The sequence below is a fragment of the Myotis myotis genome, unplaced genomic scaffold (genome assembly GCF_014108235.1).
Source record: "Myotis myotis isolate mMyoMyo1 unplaced genomic scaffold, mMyoMyo1.p scaffold_m19_p_4, whole genome shotgun sequence".
NCBI lineage: Eukaryota > Metazoa > Chordata > Mammalia > Chiroptera > Vespertilionidae > Myotis > Myotis myotis.
This window is the reverse complement of record NW_023416346.1, coordinates 100388961-100403765: the sequence shown is the minus strand read 5'-3', so window position 1 is coordinate 100403765 and position 14805 is coordinate 100388961. Positions and strand designations below refer to the sequence as shown.

The 14805-nt window shown below is 37.8% G+C and overlaps 1 protein-coding gene across 4 annotated transcripts in view; it reads left to right on the top strand.

Moving 5' to 3' along the window:
• The window catches only part of RPS6KA6 (ribosomal protein S6 kinase A6), a 232026-nt gene that overhangs the window by 143142 nt on the left and 74079 nt on the right, over positions 1–14805 (top strand). For 3 of the 4 annotated variants that reach the window (XR_004966969.1, XM_036305338.1, XM_036305339.1), the window contains 4 exons: positions 10572–10674; positions 11318–11448; positions 12997–13119; positions 13615–13704. Coding sequence is in view for 3 of the 4 variants with exons in the window: in XM_036305338.1 (XP_036161231.1) it covers positions 10572–10674; positions 11318–11448; positions 12997–13119; positions 13615–13704 (447 nt within the window). In the remaining variant the exon portion in view is untranslated. The remainder of the gene's footprint in view (positions 1–10571; positions 10675–11317; positions 11449–12996; positions 13120–13614; positions 13705–14805) is intronic. The other variant, XM_036305340.1, reaches the window with a different exon arrangement.

The following is a 14805-nucleotide window of genomic DNA, read 5'->3' as shown; positions in this document are numbered from 1 at the left end:
GAATCTAAGATGTTATTTAATTTCAATTGGTTCTTTGTCATGTGTTAGGAAAAATTACATTTCTTAATAAGTGAATGTTTTTGTACAGATATTTCACTAAATTTTGAAAGAACATGAAAATAGAAACATGCAAATTTCTTAGTCTTAGAAAGAATTTTTTAAAGGTGCAACTCTTTTTTTAAAAATATATTTTATTGATTTTTTACAGAGAGGAATGGAGAGGGATAGAGAGTTAGAAACATCGATGAGAGAGAAACATCGATCAGCTGCCTCCTGCACACTCCCCACTGGGGATGTGCCCGCAACCAAGGTACATGCCCTTGACCGGAATCGAACCTGGGACCCTTGAGTCCACAGGCCGACGCTCTATCCACTGAGCCAAACCGGTTAGGGCTAAAGGTGCAACTCTTAAACTAATATTTTTTTCTTAGAAAAACCCATTTTGTTGTCTGTTTTACAAATTGCTTTATGTATTTTATATACTATCAATAATCATAGGTGTTTTTTTTATTTTCTAGTTCTATTATTGGTATTGAAATATTTTTCAAAAGAAAAAAAATCTCTTAAATTCTAAGGCATATACAGAGGGCCACTATTAACTGATTAAATCATTGTTACATCTGGCATATGAAACATGTTTTAGAAGGCTATTTTTATTTTTTGTGGAAGTCATTAGTATTAATTCCCTAAATCACCACTCAATTACATAGTACATATGAGTTCCTTTTCATATATCTGTTGCATGCCTCTTTTGGTGTCTTGTAACTCCTTGTAATTTTTTTTTTTTGTAATGCTTCTCTATTCTTCCTTTTTTTTTATACCTAGAGAAACTGGAAATTTTTATTTTCCATCATTCTTTTTTTCATGTTTATTGTATTCAGGGAAGAAGAGAGAGGGAGAGTTAGAAACATCAGTGATTAGAGAGAATCATTGATTGACTGCCTCATGCATGCCCCCTACTGGACATCGAACCAGCAACCCAGGCATGTGTCCTTACTGGGAATGGAAAGGAAACCTCCTGATCTATAGGTTGATGCTCAACCATTGAGCAACACCGCCCGGGCTCCATCGTTTTTATATCTAAACAGTTAATATTCCTTGGTCTTAATTTAAATAAAAAAGACTGGAATGTTTATGTAAATATAAATGAAAATTGTGGACATAGAGAAATGGAAGTGTGAGAGATCCCCTTGGCCTCTTCCAGTGAAATTACAACAAGTAAACCAATTATAATTCAACAAAGAATTCCCTGCGCAACACAGAGGCCTGCTTGAGAGACCTGCACATAGAAACATCTAAAGGTGGGCAACCGGGAATAAACTGGGATATGAGAAGGGAGGAAAGCACAGATACAGCCCTGCAGTGGGGAGCTTGCAGTGTATCCTGGAGAGGGGAGGAACCCAGTGGTTGCAGGCGCTGCCTGTGGCCTGGAGGAACAGAGAATTGCAGGGTGCAGTCCAACAGGCAGAGCAGCGAGGAGATGCCTAACAGAGCACTGGGTTCTGTTCTGTAACCCTCTAATGTTGGGCAGAACAGTGGTGTTTCTGACAAAGAAATAGAATCACAGAGCACTGCGGCCATTTGGACTCCCCAAATTCTCCTCCCCTTGCTCTTGGATTTGGGTCAAGGATCACATTATCTGTAAACCAAGATCTATTTCAGCAGAACTGCTGTTTCCCTCTGTAATGATCCCCAGGTGGGGTTCTTGGGGCAGGACTCCAGGGAGAACAGGGTTTGCCATTATGTTGAAGACAAAACAAAGCCCACCCTCCAAGCTTTACAGCTGTACAGTCTTAAGGAAACCCTGGGTCAAGACTAGGAGATCACAGAGCTAAAAATTCTTGCAATTCAGCACAATCTACTGGAAAATAGTAGAAAAGCCTCTTCAGAGGAAGTTATTGTCCGCCATTAATATGGACAGATATAAATGACTAGGCAAAGAGAACAGCAAATACCCTGAATAATCATGATAACAAGGATGATCAGAAAGAAAATGAAAAATCTCCCAAAAGCAAACCGGGACACATGGAAAGATGTGATATAAATGCCAGTTTTCAAGATTGCAGTTCAGAAAATACTCAATAGGATGTGAGCAAATAGACAGGAATTTAATGCCCTCAGAAAACAAATCAATGAACAAAACAAGTACTTGACCAATGGGATTGAAACTTTAAAACAGAACCAATGAGAAATCCTGGAAATGAAGCATTAATTAATGAATTTAAGAGTAAACTACTGAGCATAGAAAACAGAGCCAACCAGATGGAGGAAATAATTAGTGATATCGAAGAGAAGAATCTAGAAATGACTCATAGGGAAGAAAAGAGAGACCTGAGCATAAAGAAAAATGAAAGAGGTCTACAAGAACTATCTTGCACCATCAGAAAAAGCAACATTAGAATAATAGGCATTTCAGTGGAGGAAGAGAGGGAGTTGGCAATAACAGAGAGTCTATTCAAACAAATAGTGGATGATAACTTCCCAAACCTATGGAAAGAACTAGATCCTTGAATCCAAGAAGCAAATAGAGCACCTAGTTACCTCAATCCAAAGAGGTCCTCTCCAGCGCTCTTCATATTAAAATTGTGAAAAATTATTGACCAGTGACAAATTTTCAAAGCAGCCAGGGAAAAGAAGGAAGGGACTTACAAAGGAAAACCCATCAGAATTTCATCAGACTTCTCAGCAGAAACTATACAAGTCAGAAGAGAGTGGGAGCAAATAGGCACAAGTCAGAAAGAGAGAAATTACTGGCCACAAATAATATATTCAGCAAAATTTTCCTTAGAATATGAAAGAGAAACAAAGATGTTCTAGACATACAGAAATTGAGGAATTTTATCACCAGAAAACATCCATTGCAGGCAATGCTCAAGGGCTTTATTGTACCTGAAACAAAGAATGTAAGATCACAACACTATGAGTAAGATCACCAAAAACTTAGAGCATAAACAGGCATAATTTGTGAGAACAAAAACATAAAAGGGGAGGGGGTAAAAGTCTAAGCTGGCATAGGAACATGAAGATGAGATGCACTTAAAAAAACAAACTAAGGTATATATGAAACTTTACTTTTTAGAAACCTAATGGTAACCACACACAAAATTCCCAAAACAGGACAGAGCTTTAAAAAATTTGGAAACAGGGGAAAGAAGTATGGAATACCACCAAACAAAAACACACAGACAGAAACACAAAGGAAAAGAACCAATGAAGGAACAGAGCTACCAGAAAACAAAAGATAAAATGGTTATTAGACATTCTCATATGTCAGTAATTACCCTAACGGTAAAATAAATAGTATAAATTCACCAAGAAAGAGACACAGAATAGCAGAGTGGATAAATAAAACAAAATCCAATCATATGATGCCTATAAGAGACACATCTAAGCTGCAAAGACAAAGGTAGGTTCAAAGTAAAAAGGTGGAAAATGATTCTCCAAGCAAATAAAATCTATAGAAAAGCAGCTATAGCCATATGTATATGTGACAAAATCGATTTCAAGATAACAAGAGACAAAGGTGGACACTTTATAATGATAAAGGGAATACTACATGAAGAAAAAATAACATTCCTTAACATACTAGAAGCCCAGTACACGAAATCGTGCAGCCACGTGCCTCGCCACGCCCACCTGCCCACTGTCCTGCCTGCCTGCTGGCCACCAGCCTTGCTGCAATCAGAGCCTATGGGCCACACCATGTGAGCCGAAATCGTGTGAGACCCCAGACCCACCGCATGAGGTGGGACCCCAGACCCCAGACCCACAGCACGAGGTGGGACCAGACCCCAGACCCCAGATCTGCCATGCGAGATGGGACCCCAGACACCAGACCTGCCGCATGAGGTGGGACCCCAGACCTGCAGTGCCACGAGACTCATCAATGCACCTCTGGGTGACTGATTCTGTGGTCATTATGGCATTACAGCCACAGGCCTTTTATAATATAGATATGCATCCAACCAAGGACCACCGAAATATATAAAACAGCTACTCACAGAACTATAGGGAGAAACAGATCCAAACAAAATCATAGGTGGGGACCTTAACACTCCATTGATAGCTCTAGACAGATCAACCAAACAGAAAATCAATAAAGAAATATTGGCCTTAAATGAAACACTAGACCAAATGGACATAGTTGACATTAACTCAACCTTTCATCTCAGGATATCAGATTATACATTCCTAAGTGCACATGGAGTATTCTCAAGGATAGACCATGTGTTGGGTCACATAACTAGCATCAACAAATTCAAGAGGCTTGAAATCATACTAAGCATATTCTCTTTTTAAAAAATATATATTTTATTGATTTTTTACAGAGAGGAATCGAGAGGGATAGAGAGTTAGGAACATCGATGAGAGAGAAAAATCAATCGGCTTCCTCCTGCACACCTCTTACTGTGTATGTGCCCGCAACCCAGGTACATGCCCTTTACTGGAATTGAACCTGGGACCTTTCAGTCTGCAGGCCGACGCTCTATCCACTGAACCAAACCAGCTAGGGCTAAGCATGTTATCTAATCATGATGCCCTGAAATTAGAAATCAACTGCAAAAAGGAAGTAAAGAAACCCCAAAATCTGTGGATATTAAACAACATACTATTAAAAAATGACTGGATCAAAGAAGAAATAAAAGATGAGATAAAAATATATATAAATAAAAATGAGAATAAGAATATAACATATCAAAATTTCTGGGATGCAGCAAAAGCAATAATAAGAAAGAAGATTATATCATTATAGGCCTATCTCAAGAAACAAGAGAAATCCCAAGTAAATAATCTAACATCACAGCTTAAAGAACTAACAAAAGAAGAACAAAAGCAACCTAAAGTCAGCAGAAGAAAGGGAATAATAAAAAATTGAGCAGAATTTAACAGTATAGAGAAAAGAAAAACTATACAAAAAATTAATAAACAAAGAACAACCTGGTTCTTTGAAAAGACTAATAAAAATTAACAAACCCCTGGTTAGCCTCACAAAGGAAAATAAAGGAAAAGACCCATATAAACAAAATCAGAAGTGAGAGAGAAGTCAACAGAGATATCACAGATATACAAAGGATCATACTAGAATATTATGAAAGACTATATGCCATCAAATTAAATATCCTAGAGGAAATGGATAAGTTGCTAGAATTATATAACATTAGAGGCCCTGTGCATGAAAATTCATGCACTGGAGGGGCGTCCCTCAGCTCGGCCTGACCCCTCTCACAGTCTGGGAGCCCTCAGGGGTAGGAGGCGACCCAGCGATCAGGGGAAGGCGACGGACCATCACACCTCTGCTGCTGCCACTGCCGGTAGCGCAAGCCTTGGCTGGCCCGGGTTACCTGAGCTTTGGGTGGCCCTGAGTGGCTGGGCAGCCACCATCCTAGGCTTGCCTGTGCCTCAGGCCGGCCCTGGGTGGCTGGGGGGCTGAGGGGACTGGGGGTCTCCAGAGGTAAGCATGCGGAGTGGCTTGCTGTGCACCTGCCACCCTGGTGGGGCTGAGGGGACTGGGCACTGCCATCTTGTGGCTGTGGGCACATCCCATCTTTGGGGGGGGCAGTCAATTATCATAGTCCCTCCTTATTGGCTGTGGGCGCCACCATCTTTCAGGGTGGAACAGTGAATTAGCATATTCCCTTATTGGCTGTGGGAGCTGCCATCTTTGATAGCAGGGAAGTCAATTAGCATATCCCCTCCTTATTGGCTGTGGGTGTTGCCATCTTTTTGACGGTGTGAGGGTCAATTAGCATATTCCCTCTTTATTAGATAGGATTCCTAGTCTAAATCTTGAAGAATTGGAAAATCTAAATAGACTGATCATTAGTGGGGAAATGGAAACAACCATCAAAAACCCATCAAAAAACAAAAGTCCAGCCCTAACTGGTTTTGCTCAGTGGATAGAGCATCAGCCTGCAGACTCAGGGGTCCCAGGTTCGATTCTGGTCAAGGGCATGTACCTTGGTTGCGGGCACATCCCCAGTAGGGGGTGTGCAGGAGGCAGCTGATTGATGTTTCTCTCTCATCGATGTTTCTAACTCTCTATCCCTTTCCCTTCCTCTCTGTAAAAAATCAATAAAATATATTTTTTAAAAATCCAAGACCAGATTGCTTCACCAGTGAATTCTACCAAACATTCAAAGATTTGAAACCTATCCTCAAATTCTTTCAAAAAATTAAAGAGGAGGCAATTCTTCCTAACACATTCTATGAGAACAATATAACCCTGAAACCAAATCCTAGTAAAGATAACACACAGAAAAAGAAAATCACAGACCAGTATCTCTGTTGAATACAGATGCAAAAATCCTAAACAAAATACTATTAAATCAAATATAACAGTACATCAAAAAATAATACGATCAGCTGGGTTTCATGCCAGGGGCACAAGAATGGTTCAACATATGCAAATAAATCAATGTACTGAACCACATTAAGAAAAGGAAGGATAAAACTCATATGATCTTATCAATAGCTTCAAAATAAGCATTTGATAATATACAACATTATTTATGATGAAAACATTCAATAAAATTGGAATAGAAAGAAAGTACCTCAACATAATTAAGGACATATGTGATAAACGCTCAGCTAATATCATACTCAGTGCTGAAAAACTGAAAGCTTTTCCCCTAAGATCAGGAAAAAGACAAGATGTCCACTGTCACCACTCTTATTCAACATAGTGCTTGATGTTCTAACCACAACAATAAGGCAAGAGAAAGAAATAAAAGGCATCCAAATAGGGAAGAAATAAAACTGTCACTTTTTGCAGGCCTGATGTATATAGAAATCTCTAAAGGCTCTACCAAAAAATGATTAGAAACAATAAACAGATACAGTCAAGTTGCAAGATTCAAAATCAATATGCAAAAATCCATTGCCTTCTTGTATACTAACAATAAAACATCAGAAAAAGACAATAAAAAATAATTTATTTTGCAATTGCAACCAAAACAAAAAAAAATTCCTAAGAATAAACTTAAGAGTGTGAAAGACCTACATACTAAAAATTACAAAGCATAATTAAAAGAGATTGAAAAAAAATACAACAAATGGGAAAATATTCCTTGTTCATAGATTGGATGAACCAACATAGTTCATCCCATATTTCCCAAAGCAATATACAGATTTAATGCAACCCCATCAAAATAAGAATGTCAGTTTTTAAAGACATAGAAGGAGAAATCATCAGACCACAAAAGACCCCGAATAGACAAAGCAATCCTGAGAAAAAACAAAGCGGGAGGTATCATGCTACCTGTCTTCAAATTATACTACGGAGCTACAATAATCAAAACAGCATGGTATTGGCAGAGAAATAGACAAACAGATCAATGAAACAGAATAAAGAGCCCAGCTACAAATCCGCATGTATATGGACAGATAATTTTCGACAAAGGAGCCAGGAACACACAATGGAGTAAATAAATTATGCTGGAAAAACTTGAAAGCCACATGTAAATGATTGAAACTGGATTACATTTTGTCCCCATGTACAAAAGTTAATTAAAAATGGATCAAAGACCTAAATATAAGATCTGATACAATAAGTTACATCAAAGAAAATTTAGGTACCAAATTTGTGGACCTGGGTTTTAGAGGACATTTTATGAACTTGACCCCAAAGGCAAGGGAAGTAAAGGCAAAAATAAATGAATGGGACTATATCAAACTAAAAAGCTACTGCACAGCACAAAAACAATACCACCACCACCACCAACAACAACAACAAAAACTGACAACAACAAAACAAACAGGCAGCCAACCAGATAGGATATGATATTTGCAAATAGTAGCTCCAACAAGGTTTTCATTTCTAAAACATATGAAGAACTCATAAGACTCAACATCAAATAAACAACCCAAACAAAAAATGAGCAGAGTAGCTATAAAAAAAATCTTCCAAGAAGACATACAAACAGCCAATAGATATATTAAAAGATGTTCAACCTCACTGGCAATTAGGGAAATACAAATCAAAACTACAATGAGATACCACCTCACACCTGTTTGAGTGGCCTTTTTGAATAATACAAGCAATAACAAGTGTTGGAGAGGTTGTGGAGAAAAGTGAACACTCATTCACTTCTGATGGGAATGTAACCTGGTACATCCACTATGGAAAGCACTCTGGTGAATGCTCAAAAAAATGAGAATTGAGCTACCATATGACCCAATGTTCTCTCTGATGGGTATATGCCCAAAAAACTCGAAATCATATTTGTGCAAAGACATATGAACCCTATGTTCATTGCAGCAATATTCATGGTTGCCAAGACATTAGAAACAACCAAAGTGTCCTGGAATATGGGGACTGAATAAAGAAGATGTGGTACATATACACAGCCATAAGAAAGAACAACATGGATGGACTTGAGAATACCGTGCTAAGTGAAATGTCAGTCACAAAAAGCTAAGACCCATATGATTTCACTAATGTGTGGGATATAAAACTGAAACTTGTGAACACAAATAGCAGTGTGGTGGTTGCCAGAGGGAAGGTGTTGGGAGGGGAAGGGTGTCGTAATATCTGGAGACAGGAGAAAATTTGACTTTGGGTAATGGGTACAAGGTGCAATATACAGATCTTATAACAATAGAAACCCACACCTGAAACCTATATGTTCATGCTGATCAATATCATCCCATTAAATTTAATAAAAAATGAAAATAAAATTACATAATATTTTATTAATTTTCTACTACTGTGTGGGTCTGTGAGCTTTTTTAAAAAATATATTTTATTGATTTTTTACAGAGAGGAAGGGAGAGGGATAGAGAGTTAGAAACATCAATGAGAGAGAAACACCGATCAGCTGCCTCCTGCACACTCCCCACTGGGGATGTGCCCGCAACCAAGGTACATGCCCTTGACCAGAATCGAACCTGGGACCCTCAAGTCCACAGGCCAACACTGCATCCGCTGAGCCAAACCAGTTAGGGCAGGTCTGTGAGCTTTTAAAACAATGTAGATTTTCCCAGAACATTAGATGTTCATATATTGCAAAATTTTATATATCTTTCATTAATATATCAATTTTAGGAACTTAAATGGTATGGCAAGGTTAAATTTTGGATTTCTATAATAAGAACCCTAGATGATAACTTTAATGCATATTTTTTAAAAATTCTTTATTGTTGAAAGTATTACATATGTCTCCTTTTTCACCGATTAACCTCTCTCTGCCCACTCCCACCCCCCCAGCACAAACCCTCATGCCCCTGCTGTCTGGGTTCATTGTTTATACTTATATGCATGCATACAAGTCCTTTTGTTGATCTCTTACCCCTCCCCTCCCACCCTCCTTGCCCTCCATCTGAGGTTTGACAGTCTGTTCCATGCTTCTCTGTCTCTGGATCTATTTTTATTCATCAGTTTATGTTGTTCATTATATTCAACAAATGAATGAGATCATGTGATATTTATCTTTCTCCAACTGGCTTATTTTGCTTAGCATAATGCACTCCATGTCCATCCATGTTGTTGCAGATGGTAAGAGTTCCTTCTTTTTACCGCAGTGTAGTATTCCATTGTGTAGATGTACCACCGTTTTTTAATCCGCTCATCTGCTGATGGGCACTTAGGCTGTTTCCAAATCTTAGCTATGGTGAATTGTGCTGCTATGAACATAGGGGTGCATATGTCCTTTCTTATTGGTGTTTCTGTTTTTGGGGGGATATATTCCTAGAAGTGGGATTACTGGGTCAAATGGGAGTTCCATTTTTAATTTTTTTGAGGAAACTCCATACTGTTCTCCACAGTGACTGCACCAATCTGCATTTCCACCAGCAGTGCACAAGAGTTCCTTTTTCTCTGCATTTTTGCCAGCACTTATCCTTTGTTGATTTGTTGATGATAGCCATTCTAACAGGTGTGAGATGATACCTTATTGTCATTTTTATTTGCATCTTTTGGATGATTAGTGACTTCGAGCATGTTTTCTGTCTCTTGGCCTTCTGTATGTCCATTTTCGAAAAGTGTCTATTTAGGTCTTTTGCCCATTTTTTTTTATTGGATTGTTTATCCTCTTTTTAAGTTGTATGAGTTCCTTATAAATTTTGGAGGTTAAACCCTTATCAGAGATAACATTGGCAAATATGTTCTCCCATGTTCTCTTGTTGTTTTGTAGATGGTTTCTTTTGCTCTGCAGAAGCTTTAATGCATATTTTAAATGAAACAAAATATTTAGGTGAAGTAAATAGTTATTGAAAATAGTTTAATTATTAATTTTGAAATATTTTAGTGTTAGTTATTTCTCCATGTTAACATTGCAACATATTCTGTATGATTATTTTACCAGCAAAAATTGAAGACAATATTTGATATCCAAAATCCAACATCATTATTCTTTGTAAATGCAATGTGTGGCATCACTAATGTGTTTCCAGGTGTCACTTGATTCTGTACATTATTTCTCAAATATTTTAGGATTTAATTAACAGGTATCTGAAGCTAGTTGAAATTCCATTTATGAAATTGTGATTCTTTTGTATTATGTTCTGGTTTCCCTTACAAAGTATAATGATTTTTAATGTGTTACTATGTTTTTGTGTTATTCTGTTGCTTCTAGAAATTATATAAAAGAGAAGTTCAACCTCCTTTCAAACCTGCTTCTGGAAAACCAGATGATACTTTTTGTTTTGATCCTGAATTTACTACAAAAACACCCAAAGGTAATGCATATTCATGTGTAACACAGGACTTTTATTCAATTAGATGCTTAAAAAGTAAACTTGCTTCTTAAGTAAAAACTAAATGAATTATATCTTTTCAAAGGGTTGGTTTGTCTCATGAAAATGTGGATTCCACATATAGCTTTGCTTGGGCACCCACCTTTAAAGTACATCTTTTAAATGGGAAATATTTATCAGAGAAGAAGGGACTAGAGTGAAGGATAAAAGGTTTCTTTGTTTTGTTTTAAAAGTCTTTTTCATGATAATGTATTAGCGGGTCAGGGATAGGAGATAAGACATGAGATATATCACTCTGACTCTTACAGTTTAGAATTTAATGAGGTTTACTTTTGATGGAATCTGTTTTATACATTAACTCAACAAATGTTTAATACCTACAAATGTCCTCACCAGTGAGGAGGCAGCAGTGAACGAAGTGACAAAAGTTATAATCCACATGTAGTTTGCTTTGTAGTGTGGGGAGACAGATAATATACAATAAATCAAATAAATAATATAGTATGTCTGATGGTAACATTTAATGTTTTTTGTGGTTTCATTATTTTATATTCAAAGAAATGCTGACATTTTATATTACAGAAATCTGTATAATTCTAATTAAATATAATTATTTGGATATTAGATTCTCCTGGTTTGCCAGCCAGTGCTAATGCTCATCAACTCTTCAAAGGATTCAGCTTTGTTTCAACTTCTATTGCAGAAGAATATAAAATCACCCCTATCACAAGTGCAGATGTATTACCAATTGTTCAGGTAAATTCCACTTAATTAGATTATTTAGTTTAGGGATAATTATTTCCTTCAGTTATTTTTAATTAATTTATAATAATTTAACTTCATTTATTTCTGTGTATAATAATGAATTAAAGATGTTTCCATATGTTTTTAAATAAAGCAGATAATAGTAACATTTAATTATACTTATGTAATCTCTTTTGGCAAAAAAATGTAATGGTGGTATGTAAGCTAGTTTATTTATTGTGTTGTCTTTGGGTATCTAGAAAGCCTATAATTTAGGATCAGTTCAGATCTGGTTAAGCCATTTATACATACTGATAAAAATTCTATAATGGATTATCCATGATTTTTTAAAGATTTAGGATGAATAGAGGTTGGTGAAAAGGTATGCTTACAGTTGTGAGTATGAAAAACATAGAGTTTATTCTTGTATTATTATTTATTTACTAGTGGCCCGGTGAACAAAATTCATGCACATTAAAAGGGAATTAATTAGAGGAAATATTTTAATATTTCTATTTGCACTTTCTCTATAATAGAAGGGTCAGAGATGAAAGAAAATTAGTAAAATGTATATGAAAATCCCCCTCCTGTCAGAGTCTGAGGTGCGCCACGGGACTTAGAGTCAAGTCCCCGCCCACCACCCACATGAGCTTCAAAAACACGGAAGACCCAGAACCGGCCAGCCCCACCCCCGTCAAAACCCTCTGTGCGAGAGGCGCAGCCTCATGTCCCCCAGCCCAGCGTCAGGTGGTGGGCACAGTCTCAGGTTCCCCATCAAGCCCCACTGGGCAGGGGGCACAGCCTCAGGTCCCCTGGCCCAGCACTGGGGTGGAGGGCATGGCCTGAGGTCCCCATCAAGCCTCGCAGGGTGGGGGTCATGGCCCGAGGTCCCCTGGCCCAGTGTCAGGTGGGGGGCATAGTCTCAGGTCCCCCATCAAGCCCCACCTGTCAGGGGGCACAGCCTCAGGTCCCCTGGCCCAGCACCAGGGTAGGGGGCATGGCCTGAGGTCCCCTGTCAAGCCTCGCTGGGCAAGGGGAGTGGCCTGAGGTACCCGTCAAACCCTGCTGGGTGGGGGGCGTGGCCTGAGGTCCCCCGTCAAGTCCCACTGGGCAGGGGCTGTGGCCTGAGGTCCATTGCCCCAGCCAGGTACCATGCAACCTCAGGTCCCTGCTGTTCGGTCGTGATGTTATGGCATCCCGGCTAATTTGCGTATTCCTCTATTACATAGATAGATTATTGTACTAGAGGCCCAATGCACAAAATTTGTGAAAGGGTAGGCCATCACAGTTGGCTTCCTCAAGGCCTCCCAGCCCCGGCTGCCTCCCAACCGCCTCCCGCCTTCCCTGCCCCAGCTGCCTCCATCCAGAAGGTCGTCTAGATGGTCATTCTGCTGTTCGGTCATTTGGTCAATTTGCATATTATGGTTTTATTATTATAGATTATTTTCCATACATACAACTATAAACCTACTTTTGCCCCAACCTGTATAAATTTTGAAGAGAAGATAAAAATGTGAAAATATTTCATTATTCTCAGTATTTTTTTAAAAAAACACACAGATAAATGGAAATGCTGCACAATTTGGTGAGGTATATGAGTTGAAAGAAGATATTGGTGTTGGCTCCTATTCTGTTTGCAAACGATGCATACATACAGTTACCAACATGGAATTTGCAGTGAAGGTATTGTCCCTGAACCTACCTTTTTTGGGGTTATATATGTAACTTAACTAATGGACATTTTTCAGTGGGGCTAGTGGAGATTGCAAAGAAAAAATGAGAAAAACCTCTAAAGACTTAATATTTTCATTTTGAATCTCTTTCCAAGACTTTATTTTGTAGAAGCATTGCATTCCATGAATGTCTTGCTTTTGAATAGTTTTATTTTAAGGTACTATGTTAACATTGAGTAATTGTAACAATTACTGTTATATTTGGATCACATTATGAGCTAATGTAGTTTTAATTACATGGACTATAATGTGAAAGAAAATGGTCTTTTTATTATTGTTGTAGTTATAGGACATTTTTAACTGTTAAAGTATAATATGGGGCAAGCATCATTCTTAAGTTTTAAGCATTTGCTCAAAATTATAATCAAATTGAAAATATACCATTAATTTTTAGACAAAGAACATAATTTCTTTTCCTCTGAGATTTGTCTTATTTATTTCTTAGGTTATTGACAAAAGTAAGAGAGACCCCTCAGAAGAAATTGAAATTTTGATGCGCTATGGACAACACCCAAACATTATCACATTAAAAGATGTAGGTATTTAAAATCTAAGCTAATTCAAAATCTAAGCTAATGAAGTTATGACTTGGCACTTTATTTTCTTTCTTTTTTAATTTTTATTTATTTATTTATTTATTTTATTGTCTAAAGTTTTACATATGAAAAGGAGAGATATGTAAAACTTTATTTTTTTGAAGCTTTTCATGTCTATGGTATATTTGCTGTCATGCAGCACAATCTCAAGATTCTTACATTTGCTACTTCAATTATCCCCCCCCCCCATTATTCTGTATTCTTACTCTTTGTGTAGAACATCAGAAAGGAACTATGATTATTGATAAATAAGAATGTCCTGTCCTAGCTAGTTTGGCTCAGTGGATAGAGTGTCAGCTTGCATACTGAAGGGTCCCAGGTTCGATTCCGATCAAGGTCACATGCCTGGGCTGTGGGCTCGATCCCCAGTAAGGGGCGTGCAGGAGGCAATCAATCAATGATTCTCTCTCATCATTGATGTTTCTATCTCTCTCTCCCTCTCCCTTCCTCTCTGAAATCAATAAAAATGTAAACAAACAAACAAAAAAAGAATGTCCTGATTACTTGAATATATTCTGGCTAGTTAAGTAGTTAACATTACAACCAGCAACATTTATTATTCTGTGATACTATAAATACAGACATTGGGAATCTGCCACATTCTACATTTTATTTTCTTAACTCTTCAGAAATGGCTTGTTGCACTGTGGATTGTTTTTTTTTTAAGTGAAATTGTATTACTCTATAGTTTTGTAAAATGAACATATGTCCTATTAATAGATGTTACTGAGTTTACGCCCCCTGGCCAGTGCGCAAAGCCTTTAGGATTGCAGCTGACACAACACAAATATACCATGGCTTGGGTCCCTAATTCACCGCAACCTCTAGAGACATGGGTCCTCACAGCCTCTTTCGTTCCAGAGCTCAGGCTGCAGACAGTTCTGCAACAGTGAAACAGAACATCTGGAATGTATGAACTCTTTCCAACCAACTTAGCTAATTTTCAGGATTTGGGCAATGTTCCTCATTAATATCTGTAAGTGTAATTATCACATCATTTCACTCTGGTGTCAGGGACTTAGCTCTAAAATCTATATAGA